At 36.5% G+C, this 15570-nt stretch overlaps 1 protein-coding gene across 1 annotated transcript; it reads right to left on the bottom strand.

The window, feature by feature from the left end:
• Window positions 1-2324: 2324 nt before the first annotated feature.
• Window positions 2325-13776, bottom strand: LOC132122614 (peptidyl-prolyl cis-trans isomerase FKBP10-like). Its single transcript, XM_059532990.1, has 10 exons — window positions 13564-13776; window positions 12566-12711; window positions 12233-12422; window positions 11775-11920; window positions 10101-10290; window positions 9868-10013; window positions 8513-8702; window positions 8245-8387; window positions 7743-7906; window positions 2325-2631 (listed from the first exon to the last, which is right to left on the bottom strand). The coding sequence occupies exons 1-10, from the start codon at window positions 13755-13757 to the stop codon at window positions 2443-2445; spliced, it is 1698 nt and encodes a 565-aa protein (XP_059388973.1). The 5' UTR covers window positions 13758-13776; the 3' UTR covers window positions 2325-2442.
• Window positions 13777-15570: the final 1794 nt, after the last annotated feature.

Genomic DNA, 15570 nt, shown 5'->3' with positions numbered 1-15570 from the left:
TGTTTAGCAGGGAGTGAAACCATTTTTCCCAGCTGTAATGAATCAGCCGTTCAAAGCTACTCAAACGTTTTGAACAAACCATTAATAACTACAGAAAGAACCACTGCATCTTTATTCCCTTCACTTGTAAATTACTTGTTTCTGGTCTTAATTGTGATGATTTTATTTGTCTTGCAATTGTTTGTCAATGCAATTCTTTCACATTTTTTGTGTATATGTGCAAAAATGCAGTCTTCACAACTACAAGCACTTAATTTCAGCATTAGCCCTTGTCTTAATCTTTATTCTTATAGTTTAAATTGATTATATTTGTTATTTTTTCAGCTTGAAAGCACAGGGAATAAAGACAATTATGGCATCAGTTATTGACAAATGAAGGCTACACTGAATATAATTGCAAAACCATAGATGTTCAGAATATAGTCAAGGATTCATTACATCAGTGTCAAGGGCAGGATTTTGTTACTTAAAAACAATTTGTCATTGGTTTTGCTGTCTATGCCAGTTTGAGATCTCTCAGCTTGATTGAATTATTTTCATGTTTTTAGCAACCTCATCAGCTTGTGCTCTGTCATGCAATGCCTGTCAAGAATTATTAACATTTCCCGTCAGTCAACTGTAATAGTCCATTCCAATCTTAATAAGGTACCTGCATCCATGTCTTTGTTACATATATAACACTATTTATAATATTTATATTTTTTTATTGGGAATATTTTTTCTTTCATCAACATTCCCTCTTTGTATTTCCTCCAAGTCTTTTTGTTCCCGGTCTTTTACATATATGTCTTATTACAAGAAATCTCAGTGCATTTCACATGGGTGAAAATTTTTCCAGTGATCATTGGCACCATCTAGACCAGAAAACATTTCACAATGTTTGCCTGAAGAACATTTAACTGTTACTACAGTCCATACCAAAGTCTTTAAGTATGCCATCTTAGATTAACTAATTTTACACTCCAATGTTAAAATCTCTACACAATGCAAGATAGAAATGGCTTTGACAATGTATCTGTAGCTCTCGTCTTGACTTGTGCGGAGTTCCATAGTCATTTCACACGGGGAAAAATGTTGTGAGACATACATTGATCACATTATTAAGCCTTTTTCAAACATTTTCCTGCATATTGGAGACTAGAATCTTAGATATTGTATTTACTCAATGGGAAATGTAGGTTTTATGTCTCTCATGTTGAGATGTGGTTTAATAGTGTTTAAGATCTATATATCAGTTTCTTTCCTTCTTGCACAGATAAAGATTGTGTATGTATGTACGTATGTGCGTGTCCAAAGTGTCTAACAATAAGAGTATCAAGGCTGGTATGTTACCTTGAACCCGCTCTCATTGTTGTAAGGGTGTTAAAGTCTTTTAGGGGTGAATATAGTTCTTTGCATGTGTTGTAAAGTATGCACATGTTGTGGATCTCAGTGATTGCAATAAATATTTATTAAAAATCTGATATTGTCCAAGATTTGTTGTTCTGCCTAGTTGTTTCTCTTCCTGGCGTGCCATTACGATTATGTTTACTAAAATTTATGCTTACTAAAATCTGATGCAGTATAACATTGTATTACAGTGTTAATTTAAATCGATCAAGGCATTATCACATAGAATGTTATTATCCTAAATGTTGTACCTGACAATGTGTGCAAATTGATGAGATCTTGATCTTTATGGTATTATCAACAAGTGTCTATAGGAAATAAAATGGTCAAATGAAAATAAAAAAGTTATTGAGCAAACCTTTTGCCATTTCAAATGTGCAGTGTTGGTGACTGGTGGACACACATATATGCACATAAAGTCCAATAGAAACTAATGCAAAGATAAGCCAGAAATAGTAGGATAAATTAAACATGGCTACATCCATCAAGTTGTAAAATATGCTAAGTTCAATGAAAATGTTTATTTAATCTGCATTCACCCTAAAATTACTTACTGCATCATATATAAAATCATATATCACAGAAGAGCATTATAAAAGGGTAAATGAACAAAAAAGATTAACCTTACCAAAAAAGAAAAAAGTATACTTAAAGGGTTTCTCCACCCTAAAATGAAAATTTTGTCATTAATCACTTACCCCATGTCGTTCCAAACCCATAAAAACTCTGTTCGTCTTCAGAACACAATTTAAGATATTTTGGATTTAGGTCAACAATGCAATCGACAAAAACATTTCGTGTTTGTAAGGGTAGTCTTCGTATTTCAAAATAAAAATTTTGCAAATACTTTAATTTTGGACATTTTATTCAGTGGCACAAATGCATTTTTGTGATCCAACATAAAAAAATAATAAAAATAACCTTGTCCATCAAATGTACAAACTTTTAATACTGGGAAGCATGTTGTTTCAGTTTTCAGCCTCAGGATTACGAGTCTGTTGTTTTGTTCTCTCTCTGAATGCATGTACATTCACATGCTTTTGGGAAAATGTTTCACAGTTCTTCATGGCGTGTTTTCTCTACATCTTCATCCACTTTTAGTTTTAGCTCATCCTGAGTGATCAGACCATCGGCATTCCTATCCTGGTTCTTAAACATATCCCTGATGACACTATCCGGATCCTGAGCTGGTTTAAGACGTCCTTTACCTTCTAAAGTCTGCTGTTTGATGAACTGTGAAAACTGTGGAGACAAGGTACAGTACCCTAGTGAAAAATATTGTATTTGAAATACATTTACTGTATCTCATGCTAAATCTCCTACAAATACATTTGCATATCAATGAAAATACCCTGCAATTGTACTTTTGGTATACTGAACTGTCTGCTAAATTGGAACAACTAATTTTGTGCTTAATGCACTTTGTGCAGAAGTACTGCTCGAGTCCAAATAATGATGTACTGAAGTTTAGGTGCATCTTAATAAATTAGAATGTCATGGAAAAGTTCATTTATTTCAGTAATTCAACTCAAATTGTGAAACTCGTTTATTAAATAAATTCAATGCACACAGACTGAAGTAGTTTAAAGGGTTATTACAGCCAAAATGGAAAATTGTCATTTATGTCTCACCCTCATGTTGTTCCAAACCTGTAAGACCTCTGTTAATCTTCAGATCACTGTTTAATATATTTTAGATTTAGTCCGAGAGCCTTCTGTACCCTCCATTGAAAGTGTGTGTATGGTATACTGTCCATGTCCAGAAAGGTAAGAAAAACATTATCAAAGTAGTCCATGTGACATCAGAGGGTCCGTTAGAATTTTTTGAAGCATCAAAAATACATTTTGGTCCAAAAATAGCAAAAACTACGACTTTATTCAGCATTGTCTTCTCTTCCGGGTCTGTTGTGAGCGCGTTCAAGTGTAGTGATTTCCGGTTCGCGAACGAATCACTCGATGTAACCAGATCTAATGTTATGAGCGCAGGTAAACCGAAGGCTTGAATCAAGGGCAATCATCACCAATGATGTCATTACGTCGAGCGCAAAAGAACCGGTGAACAGTTTTCTTCAACAGGTTTATTGAATCGAACTGTCCGAAAGAACCGATTCGCGGAAAAGAACCGAACTTTCCATCACTACTGGTGATCCGACAACCGAAGCAACCGGATCTTGACTCGAGAATGATCAAGTCAATCGTTCGTTCGTTATCTGGCTCGGGTCGGTGTTCATCTTCAGTTCTCTCTTCACAGAAGTTCAGTCAGTGTACTGTTTTTTGAGTACATGAATTACTCTGGGATATTGGTTTGTTTTAACTCAGAGGGAGTGTCAGCCACTTTAAAAAAGTTAACAGCTTAAGTCATTTGTGGATTAATGCTTATTGGAGACGTGAACCATTTCAAACGATTCAGTTTGATTCGGTGAACTGGTTCAAGAAGATCCGGTTACATCGAGTGATTCGTTCGCAAACCGGATATCACAAAACTGCAGTGAACGCGCTCACAACAGACCTGGAAGTGAAGACGATGCTGAATAAAGTCGTAGTTTTTGCCATTTTTGGACCAAAATGTATTTTTGATGCTTCAAAAAATTCTAACGGACCCTCTGATGTCACATGGACTACTTTAAAGAGGTTTTTAATACCTTTCTGGACATGAACAGTATACCATACACACACTTTCTATTGAGGGACAGAAAGCTCTCGGACTAAATCTAAAATTTCTTAAACTGTTATCGAAGATGAACGGAGGTCTTACGGGTTTGGAACGACATGAGGGTGAATCAATAATGACACAATTTTAATTTTTGTGTGAACTATCCCTTTAAGTCTTTGGTTCTTTTAATTGTTATGATTTTGGCTCACATTTAACAAACACCCACCAACAAATTAGAATTACTTCATAAGACTAGGGGCTCCTTTTGCTTTAATTACTGCCTCAATTTGGCGTGGCATGGAGGTGATCCGTTTGTGGCACTGCTGAGGAGGTATGGAAGCCCAGATTTCTTTGACAGTGGCCTTCAGCTCATCTGCATTTTTTGGTCTCTTGTTTCTCAATTTCCTCTTGACAATACCCCATAGATTCTCTATGGGGTTCAGGTCTGGTGAGTTTGCTGGCCAGTCAAGCACACCAACACCATGGTAATTTAACCAACTTTTCAGTGTGGGCAGGTGCCAAATCCTGCTGGAAAATGAAATCAGCATCAGCTTCAAAAAGCTGGTCAGAGAAGGAAACATGAAGTGCTCCAAAATTTAGTGACTTTGGTTTTCAAAAAACACAGTGAACCAACACCAGCAGATGACATTGCACCCCAAATCATCACAGACTGTGGAAACTTAACACTGGACTTCAAGCAACTTGGGCTATGAGCTTCTCCACCCTTCCTCCAGACTCTAGGTCCTTGGTTTCCAAATTAAATACAAACTTGCTCTCGTCTGAAAAGAGGACTATGGACCACTGGGCAACAGTCCTGTTCTTCTTCTTCTTAGCCCAGGTAAGGCACCTCTGACGTTGTCTGTGATTCAGCGAATTCCTTGACCCCAGCCTCAGTCCATTACTTCACTCAAATTCTTGAATAGATTTTGTTTTGACAATCCTCATAAGGCTGCGATTCTCTCGGGTGGTTGTGCATCTATTTCTTCCACACTTTTTCTTCCACTCAACTTTCTGTTAACATGCTTGGATACAACACTCTGTGAACAGCCGGCTTCTTTGGCAATGAATGTTTGTGGCTCCTTGTGTAGGGTGTCAATGATTGTCTTCTGGACAACTCTCAGGTCAGCAGTCTTTCCCATGATTGTGTAACCTAGTGAACCAAACTGAGAGACCATTTTGAAGGCTCAGGAAACCTTTGCAGGTGTTTTGAGTTGATTAGCTGATTTGCATGTCACCATATTCAAATTTGTTGATGGTAGGTTTTTGTTAAATGTGAGCCAAAATCATCACAATTAAAAGAACCAAAGACTTATACTTCTTCAGTCTGTGTGCACTGAATTTATTTAATACACGAGTTTCACAATTTGAGTTGAATTACTGAAATAAATGAACTTTTCCATAACATTCTAATTTATTGAGATCCACCTGTATATTTGATTGTGCTAAAGTGGAACTATTGCAAGTACACTTCAGGTGCACTTTAAATATCTTGCATTTAAAGACTAATATTATTCAATGATCATACAATCCTCATCTATAGTAACACATTTTAGGCTTAATATTAAGAAATGTACATTGTGCACAAGTATTACTCCAAAAAAAGGTTAACTATAATTTTTATATCAGTAAGTCCCAGGCGATATGTCAGTAAGTATTTTAATAGATTCAAACTATACTTTGTATTAAATGTATTTTAAATATGTTAATTTTTTAATTACAAAGATCACTTGCCCTGAATAAAAACAGTGACAAGAGGTAAATACTTCAGCAATAGTAAAGAAAATGCTAATACAAATGCGCCAAACATAAGTCCCACATCTAACAATGTAATGGAACGTACAGTAACTAGTCAAAAGTCAGTGAGTTTAGTAGAGTAATGCACTTAACCATTGCCTATTCCAGTGTGGTCCCACACAGACTACTGCCATTTCGTCTGGTCCACTTTTGCAGCTTATTTTGACCAAGAACCACCCACTTAGAAAAATGTAAAGTAACCAGCCTCTGTTCGTTCAGTTTTATGTGCCATTTATGGAAAGACTCTCTGATATAGTTTTTACTTTATTTTCATCTTTAACAGAACAAAATATTGGAATCTCTAATCTGTACAGGTGCTGGTCGTATAATTAGAATATCATCAAAAAGTTTATTTCACTAATCAATTAAAAAAGTGAAACTTGTATATTATATTCATTCATTAGACACAGACTGATATATTTCAAATGTTTATTTCTTTTAATTTTGATGTTTATAACTGACAACTAAGGAAAATCCCAAACTCAGTATCTCAGAAAATTAGAATATTGTGAAAAGGTTCAATATTGAAGACACCTGGTATATAATCAGCTAATTAACGCTAAACACCTGCAAAGCCTTTAAATGGTCTCTCAGTCTAGTTCTGTAGGCTACACAATCATGGGGAAGACTGCTGACTTGACAGTTGTCCAAAAGATGACCAATTAACACCATGCACAAGGAGGGCAAGACACAAAAGGTCATTGCAAAAGAGGCTGGCTGTTCACAGAGCTCTGTGCCCAAGCACATTAATAGAGAGGTGAAGGGAAGGAAAATATGTGGTAGAAAAAAAAAAAGTGTACAAGCAAAAGGGATAAACGCACCCTGGAGAGTATTGTGAAACAAAACCCATTCATAAATGTGGGGGAGATTCACAAAGAGTGGACTGCAGCTGGAGTCAGTGCTTCAAGAACCACTACACACAGACATATGCAAGACATGGGTTTCAGCTGTCGCATTCTTTGTGTCAAGCCACTCTTGAACAACAGACAGCGTCAGAAGCGTCTCGCTTCAAAAAGGACTGGACTGCTGCTGAGTGGTCCACAGTTATGTTCTCTGATGAAAGTAAATTTTGCATTTCCTTTGGAAGTCAGGTTCCCAGAGTCTAGAGGAAGAGAGGAGAGGCACACAATCCACGTTGCTTGAGGTCCAGTGTAAAGTTTCCACAGTCAGTGATGGTTTGCGGTGCCATGTCATCTGCTGGTGTTGGTCCACTGTGTTTTCTGAAGTCCAAGGTCACACAGCCGTATACCAAGAAGTTTTAGAGCACTTCATGCTTCCTGCTGCTGACCAACTTGGGCTCTGACCAACCTGGGCTCTCATAACACCTGAGCAGTGCCACAGACTGATCGACTCCATGCCACGCCGCATTGCTGCAGTAATTCAGGCAAGGAGCCCCAACTAAGTATTGAGTGCTGTACATGCTCATACTTTTCATGTTCATACTTTTCAGTTGGCCAAGATTTCTAAAAATCCTTTCTTTGTATTGGTCTTAAGTTATATTCTATTATATTTATATTTCTGAGATACTGATTTTGGGATTTATCCTTAGTTGTCAGTTATAATCATCAAAATAAATAAACATTTGAAATATATCAGTCTGTGTGTAATGAATGAATATAATATACAAGTTACACTTTTTGAATGGAATTAGTGAAATAACTTTTTGATGATATTCAAATTATATGACCAGCACCTGTATGTGCTCCAAAATGGTTTTACCATAAAACTAGAATTGTGCCTGTACTTGTTTAATATTTTCATTGTGTTTAGTGTCTGAACAATTCTCTCAGATATCTTCACAAAAGCACATATTTCAGGGCCTGATTGTTTGCAATATTGTTTTTCAGTAGATTAGGGGTCTGAAAAGCTTGCTCAAAGGTTGAAAGCATCTAGAGCTAAAAACTGACCTCCTCTAAAGGGACGTGTTGGTCCTGGTTGCTGTCTAGTGCCTCAAACAGCTGAACTGGACTCTCTTCGAGCCAAATGAAGAGGTAGCCCTCAGGAACCCCTTTCTGCTGGGACACCAACTCTAGTTCGAACCTTAGTACGGCACTCCCTGGGACAATACCAGCTGGGAAAACAAGAGAACACAAGACAGGATAAATAAAAATTTATCAGAAATTGACAAGAATTCATTAACCCTTTATTGCAGTGTTCCTTATTTTGTTGCTGTTTGAAAACTCCAAAAAAGATTAAGTTTAAGATGCAGGTAATCCGAGATTAAACGAAGTCACTTACCAACACAGAATGAATTTGAATTTGGCTCACCAACATTTTTTACAATGTTTCAGTGTCACTATACGTGAGCAAATGCTGCAGTGACATTGTACCTGTTTGCACGAGTAGTTGATCAGCACTGGTTTACATCCTTTTAGAGTATGACTCACAGACACATGAAATAACACATACCTCCTTCCTCTCCATGTCCTAGGTGTGGCGGCACTATGACCGTCCGTCTCTCTCCTACACACATATTCCTAAGAGCCTCGTCTAGGCCATCAATTATTTTACCCCCTCCAAGCACCACATCCTGTGGGGTCTCATAGTCCCTCCTACAATGATCAGAGATCAACAACTGTTAGCCATATCAGAAAACTTAACTTAAATTTAAATACATTAATAACTAACCAAATATTGAAGCAATTATAAAGAGATTAGACAGACTGGGGAGACTCACGATGTAAAAAGCAGCGTGCCATCCAGCAATGAGCAGTTGTAGTGGTACTCAATGAAGTCATTCACCTCACTGGTTTCATTACACACCTCAGGTTTATGTGTGATCTCCACATGCACAGGATCTTTGACATTGTGGAAGTCTATCACATGGATGTCAAAGACCAACACGGCTGAACCTGGAATGTCCTTACCTGGCCAAAACAGAGTTGCACTTACTGTAAAGTTGCATTTTTAATGTAAATGGCAAGTAACAGCACCTATCTATCACTCAGTAACTTTTGTCTCGTCACCCAACACCGAAGTTACTCAGGGCTGAGCTTTGTCACCACCCTTTGAGTTTGTGAGTCCTAGTGACCCCAGCATCCTGGCCAATTATGCCAATTGGTCCTTTGTACATCATCATTGCCTATTATATGCCTGTGTGTATTATTATACAATAATAAGTGTGTTCCATTGTTTAATTTTCACTCTTTGTATCACCAAAATACAACACAATATAAGTGTATCCAAAGAAGTGGCAGGCAATGAGCATCCTCTCCATCATGGATCATGTCATTTCAACAAGGCAAATACATCTAGGCAACTGGCCTGCCCCATGCATAAGTAAATCCTTTTTGATAGAAAATTAGTATGAGTGCTGTGTCATCTAATGTAAGTGTACACTAATAGGGGTGGAAATTAACAGGGGCTTGGGGAAAAATACCAAATTCAAATTTAAGGTAAGGGGGTAAAAAAACACCCCTGCACAATTAAATGAAATCTTCTACAACTGTTGAGATTAAAGTGAAAAGTCACACTGTATCATATTTATTCTTACACACTGACCAATTTCGCATTTTTCTGTTGAGCTTATGAATGCAATGGCCTGTCAGAAGTATTTAGATTAGCCACTGTGAAAATGCAGAAGTTTTGTTCAGTGCATATGCTCCCTTATCCGCACTCACTGTCACAGATTCTCTCGTCATACATTTCTTTATTTATATATATTTTATTCCCAGTTTAAATAACCATTATGTTTTTCATGCTTCCAATATAATCAATGTGAAAATGTAATTGTCTAATGCTAAAAAGCAATAAACTAATTCATAAACATGTTTTTTTTCTGTGTAGCCAGAATATATGCCATTTTGCAAATGTGTTTATGCATTCTATTAATCAAAATTAATACTCAGTATTACAATATCAAGAGCAATAATACATGTTTTTTTTCCTATACTTTATATGGGTTAATTACATTTTGCAGCTGTTGTGTAAATACATGTATGCCACCTTTAAGCAGAATTAAACAATCTGTGCAAATAAACAGCACACTTTTCATTCAAAACCTGCATTTAAAATGCATTAAGATGATCTAACCTGCCCCCTGCTGGCCATATGCAAGATGAGGCGGCAAGATGATTCTTCTCTTCTCTCCTGTACACACACCCTGCAAGCCTTTATCTATCCCAGAGATCATGTAGCCCATTCCAATGTATGTGTTGTACGTCTGGTTGTGCTGATAGCTGTGACATTAGAGGTAATACAATACATTATTATCTCAGTAACATCTACAGCACCCCCCCCCCCCCCCACTCAAAAAAAAGTAAAACCTGGAGTCAAATGTGATGCCATTGAGGAAGGAAGCATTGTAGTTGTAGCGAATGTAATCGCCTGCAACAGACTTGCGTGTACATGGTTCAGGCGCTTCCACGACCTCCACAACAATGTCATCTTTAGGGTTGTGGAGGTCTTCCAGGACAATGTGATACACTAATGATGCATGAGGAGGGATTTCTTTGCCTGAGAAAAAGAAACACAAAAGAAAAAATTTAATAAAAGGAAGCAAGGAATAAAAAGTCATATAGAGAATTCAAGAGATCTTATAACTAACTATAATTTTTAAAGTGCTCCAACATGTTGTAGATACCTGTACTATAATATACCAGTCCTGGGATTTTGGAAATCAGTCAATTTACATAAAGTTGTAGTTCTTTAGCGACTTTCAAAAACTTTTATGATTTCTGAGTAAAAGCTCAACATCCAACAGTGGTACAGTACTCCTCTAGATTTTTTGGAATACATTACACAATCTTTTAATACACAAGGAATCATATTTTATGCCTTACTAATGCTTCATTAATATATCTTCAACAAAAGTTGACCTATTAGTCAGTAACCTTAAATGAAAAGGATCTGTGTAGATGATGTTGAGTTTAAGAAAAAGAGAAATAAAATGTTTTCAAAATGTAAAGAACATCAGTATAAGAACTGGCTATGTAATGCAGTTAAAAAGGTAGAACTTAAAAGTCAAGATATGCTTGTGAATTAAAGAAAAAAATGTCTTAAACGAATCCATATATTTTCTTTTGTACTAGATATACTCAAAAGACAATTAATATTAAAGATATTTTACTGAAATATTGGTACTTTCTTAAAGATGATCCAAAACTCAATGGGATATTTAATAAGAAACCATTAATTACTTAAGGCTAGTAATATAAGGAATATAATTATAAAAAAGTGTTCAACAAATCAAATAAAAAAAAATATCATTTCAGGTCAGGTTTCATTGGGTAATCTTAAATGTGGCAATTGTGTTAACTGTGAATTTAAAAAATCTGTCAACTCAAATCTGCAGAGTGGCAATTAGCGTTGATTTGTACAGATTTTAAATTGAGGCAAAAAAAGAGAGTGGGAAAGCACCCAAGCTGTGCTGAGCAGCATTTCGTCAGAACCTTTCCACTGAATAAGTAACCTTATGAAAGACCTGAGCATAAATAACACTGTATGAATGCAACGTTTAATTCCCTTCTCAGGGTTCCCTTTCCCAGGGACTGGCATCTTGGTCCTGAAATCCCAATGTCCTGTAGAGTTTAGCTCAAACATTGGAAAAAAACCTTTCTGTAGCCTTAGTTATCCTGAAGACCTTTATTAGCTTGTTCAGGTATGCACTACACTCTCTTACTGAAAACAACAGCTTAGCCGGGGGTTTATATTTGATGTCATAGAGCGATTGATTGGTGTAGCACAAACAACCAACACCTGGTTATTTTAGCCAATTTATATATCCTGTGCAGAATGTGTCTCTGTGAACTTGTGGCACATCTGGTCACCTTATCCAAATATGCTTATTATATGTAAGTGTGAACTCATGAAATTGACACGTGAGAAAAGTCCAACAGAATACTAAAAAGTGCAACCATGTCCAAGATTTAAATACAAATCAATAATTGTAAAGAACTAGATGTTCTTAATATCTACATGCAGATTGTTTGCTTGCTTACCATATCCTTTTTCTCCAAATGCCAGAAATGGGGGGATTATGAAGTGACGTATTTCTCCCACACACATGCCGAGCAACCCTTCATCCAAGCCTTTTATGAGCCAGCCTTCCCCAACCACTGCATCCTGTGTCTGGGAACGCTTGTAGCTGTGTCCATATAAGATTAATCAACACACTTCTGGATACATCTGATATTTGACATGTATCCACTCAGATACTTGATTCGCTTTTTATAGTCTCTTATGCCACTTTTATGTGCAAAGAAAGGTATTACAAAGGCATATGTAAGACAATTTGCATGAAAAGTGTCAACACTGTGGATGGTCCATGGCAATATCAAAACATTGCTCAAACAAGAGCGTGAGTTTGGTGAAAGGAGTGTTTGGGAAACCTGTTTTATTATAAATCGTTATTATTTTTTGCAGTTCCATTGCTACTAGGATAGAAAGTAGCACTTACCTAGAGTCAAACACAGTGCCATCCAGCAATGTCCCATTAAAGTGAAAGCGCACAAAGTCAGTCCTCATGACTGAGCGCTTGCATTCTTTAGGTGTACTGATGACTTCGGTCTGAACCTGGTCTGCCCTGTTAAAAATGTCCAGTAGAACCAGATCAAACACTAATGTTGTGTCTGGCGGAACTTTATCACCTGAAACAGCACAGAAGAAAGACACTTTCTATAATATCTAATACAATGACACCCTGACATTTTTAAGCATGACCTTTATGTACAAATGAGTCAGTATTTACAATTAATTTGATGTATGTAAAAGGTGTGTTTGGGAATATTACCTGCTCCTTGGCTACCGTAGGCCAAGTGGGGGGGCACAGTGATCCTCCTATGCTCATTCACACACATACCCAGAATGCCCTTTTCCACACCAGCAATCTGCCACTTCTGGCCCACCTGTCCAAAGAATGCAGCCCCCCTATCATAGCTGCATTTTAATAAAAAAAAATCACCTTGCATTATATTGATTGTGAAAGGGAAAGATTTCCAGCACATAAGCACACACACAAAGCTCTGCAAGTCATAAAAGTAAATTTTACACCAATTTTAAGTCCATTTTATTTCTTTAGCTCTTTTGACAATAGCTTGTTTATCATGTATACATTTTCTTTGAACTCCTTATTGAATAGTTATATTAAGACTTCAAACACTGAAAAAAAAAGCAAGAGGGTCAGAAACCAAGTGAGCTCCCAATCAAGACAGGCCACGTATGATACATTATATGATGTCCAGAAATGCTTTCCATGCAGGTAGCTCACCAGTGTCTGAAACACAGCCATAGTATAACATGCAATGCGATATTGTTTAACAGACTTGAGTAAACCATCTTAAACAAACCTTCCTTACACAAATTATCCATGGTTTTACTATGAAAAAAAAACTATGGTTACTATAGGGTAACCACAAATTAACCACGGTTTTGCTACATTAACCATAGTTTAACCATGGTATAGTAAATCTGTGGTTATACAAATATACCCAGAAAAAAAAAACATATTTAGCTACTAGGTAAAATTTTACTATGATAAAACTATGGATAATTTTCATAAGGGCTATTTGCATTGAACTGCAAAAAGATACTTAAAAGAATATCATGGAAGTAGCCTGATTTTACCGTAACACAAAAAAATAACATATTCCAGCGGTGCACGTCCAGAAAATCACGGCGCTACATTGGACATCTACAGAACGCAATGGTATAGCTTGATGCAAAGAATTTAAATGTGCAAGATCCAAAGAATGAACATCACTTAGTTAACATTGGGCTTAATTACCTCACCTAGAGTCAAACAGTTTTCCGTCAGTAAAAGTGCCGTTATAGTGATACCGCACGAAATCTCCTGATTTCACTTCTCTCAAGCAGCTCTTAGGGATGAAGTGTCGATCAACTGCAATATCATCTATAGGCCCGGGGTTACATTCCACGGATAACCACGTCGCCAGCAATACACTCAAAATAACCTTCCGTACCATTTTAAGGAAAATGTAGAGTGACTGACTGAGAGTGACTGAGTGGGGCTTGTGCAGTCAGTTGTGGGGCGGGCTCCTGTACTGTAGGAGGAGTTCGGATGTGTAAACGTGGAAGATCTGCTGGGATGTTGCTTCGGGCGCTTTTTCCGTTTTCGGGACAAATGGTTCTGGATTATTTTATACGAGTAATAAATTGAATGACTTTGACTTTAGGTTAGTCTAACTATTAATAGCATGAACATGAAGATTAGCATTAAGCATGAAGATTAATCAGTAATTATTTTCGTATTTATAACTGTTTGTGGATGGATATTTTACGGATATGGATATTAATATTTTATGAAACAACTGCTGACAGTATTGATGTCACAGTAGAGCCGAGACACATCTTTGAAAGATGCAACAATAGGCTACTCGACATACAAAACACAAACAACAAGAATTCTAAAAACAAAAACTCTACAGCATGATCTATTCATGCTGCATTGTATGCTGGGTGCCTTCATATAACATTACCCTGTAGAAACAGTATGATGCTGTTTCTTTGCAATAAATATCTGAGAGTACAATTAGATACAAGAAAAGTCACACTGTGAAATTACTTTGAAAGTAATTTAACCTGTAATATACAGTAATAACACATTTAACAGTGTACTTTTGCTCATGTGACACTGATTAACTCGTTAATAGGCTACACAGGGTTCAAATCAGTGGCACCCCCAGAATTTTTTTACAGGGGTGGCCAGTTGAGGCCATTGTAAATCCTGGGGTGGCACATCAAAATAAAGAAAAAAAAAATTAAGGGTTTGCAATATTGACAAAAAGTTATATCTCTGGGATTTCTGGGATTTTATTGATAATGATAATTAGACTTTTTTGTTGAGTGTTATTGTGCTGATTATTATTTCTAATTGTGCTGACAGCTGACTCTTATTGTTACCTTTACACATTTGTTTTCTAAAAGTGTGAACCATCTTTTAGGTCAAATACTTGCATTTGGGCTGTTACCAAGCAAAAGCAATCAGTATCAATAAAAAACTGATCTTTGCAATGCAGAGAAAACAGAAGCTGTATATGAAGTGTTATTTAGATGTTTTTACATATACACATATAAACAGTGTGTAAAAACGTCTGCATTATAGTGCAGCTCTGTGGGACATGGAATACTTTAACCTGCAGTTACAAATGAATAAATAATGTTTTGATATTTTACAGATAAAACATTGAGAACTGATGTTTGAAATTATTTTAAAAATTAAAAGGTACCTTAAATGTGAAATTAAAACAGCCAGTAGGTGGCAGCGAGTCACTGTTAATAAGAGTCATTGCGATTGAACCGATTCATTTAAACGGTTGATTCATTCAGGAAGGAAACACTTTCATGTTGCTCAGAGACGAAAAACAGTGGCTGTGTTTGGAATTATTTCGTTTTTAGAAAATAACAAAAACAGGGAATGTATTGTCTAAAACGTAAGTCTCTTGATATTAACTTCTTTTTTATTGAACTATTGTATAAAATCAATATCACATTTGTCATTATGCTGACTTTGAGAAAGAAAATCACTCTTCGTGTGATAGTAGCTATATGAAATTTTAACCGATTATATATAAAACCTATAAATTTTCTGCCCCCTATCTTGAAAACGTGATAATTCTACATTTCCAGTGAAAGAGGCCACCCCTTGGTTGCGCCCCTGTCCAGAATAGCTGGGACATTTTCCCCTTTTCTTATAAAAAAGTGTCCCAATTTACCTGAATAATACAAATCAGAATATCAATAACTGTCAGAGACAGCAATATATTACAAAATATACAG

This window comes from Carassius carassius, chromosome 40 (assembly GCF_963082965.1).
Source record: "Carassius carassius chromosome 40, fCarCar2.1, whole genome shotgun sequence".
NCBI classification, from domain to species: domain Eukaryota; kingdom Metazoa; phylum Chordata; class Actinopteri; order Cypriniformes; family Cyprinidae; genus Carassius; species Carassius carassius.
Note: the sequence above shows the minus strand (reverse complement) of the source record. Positions and strands in the feature narration are given on the sequence as shown.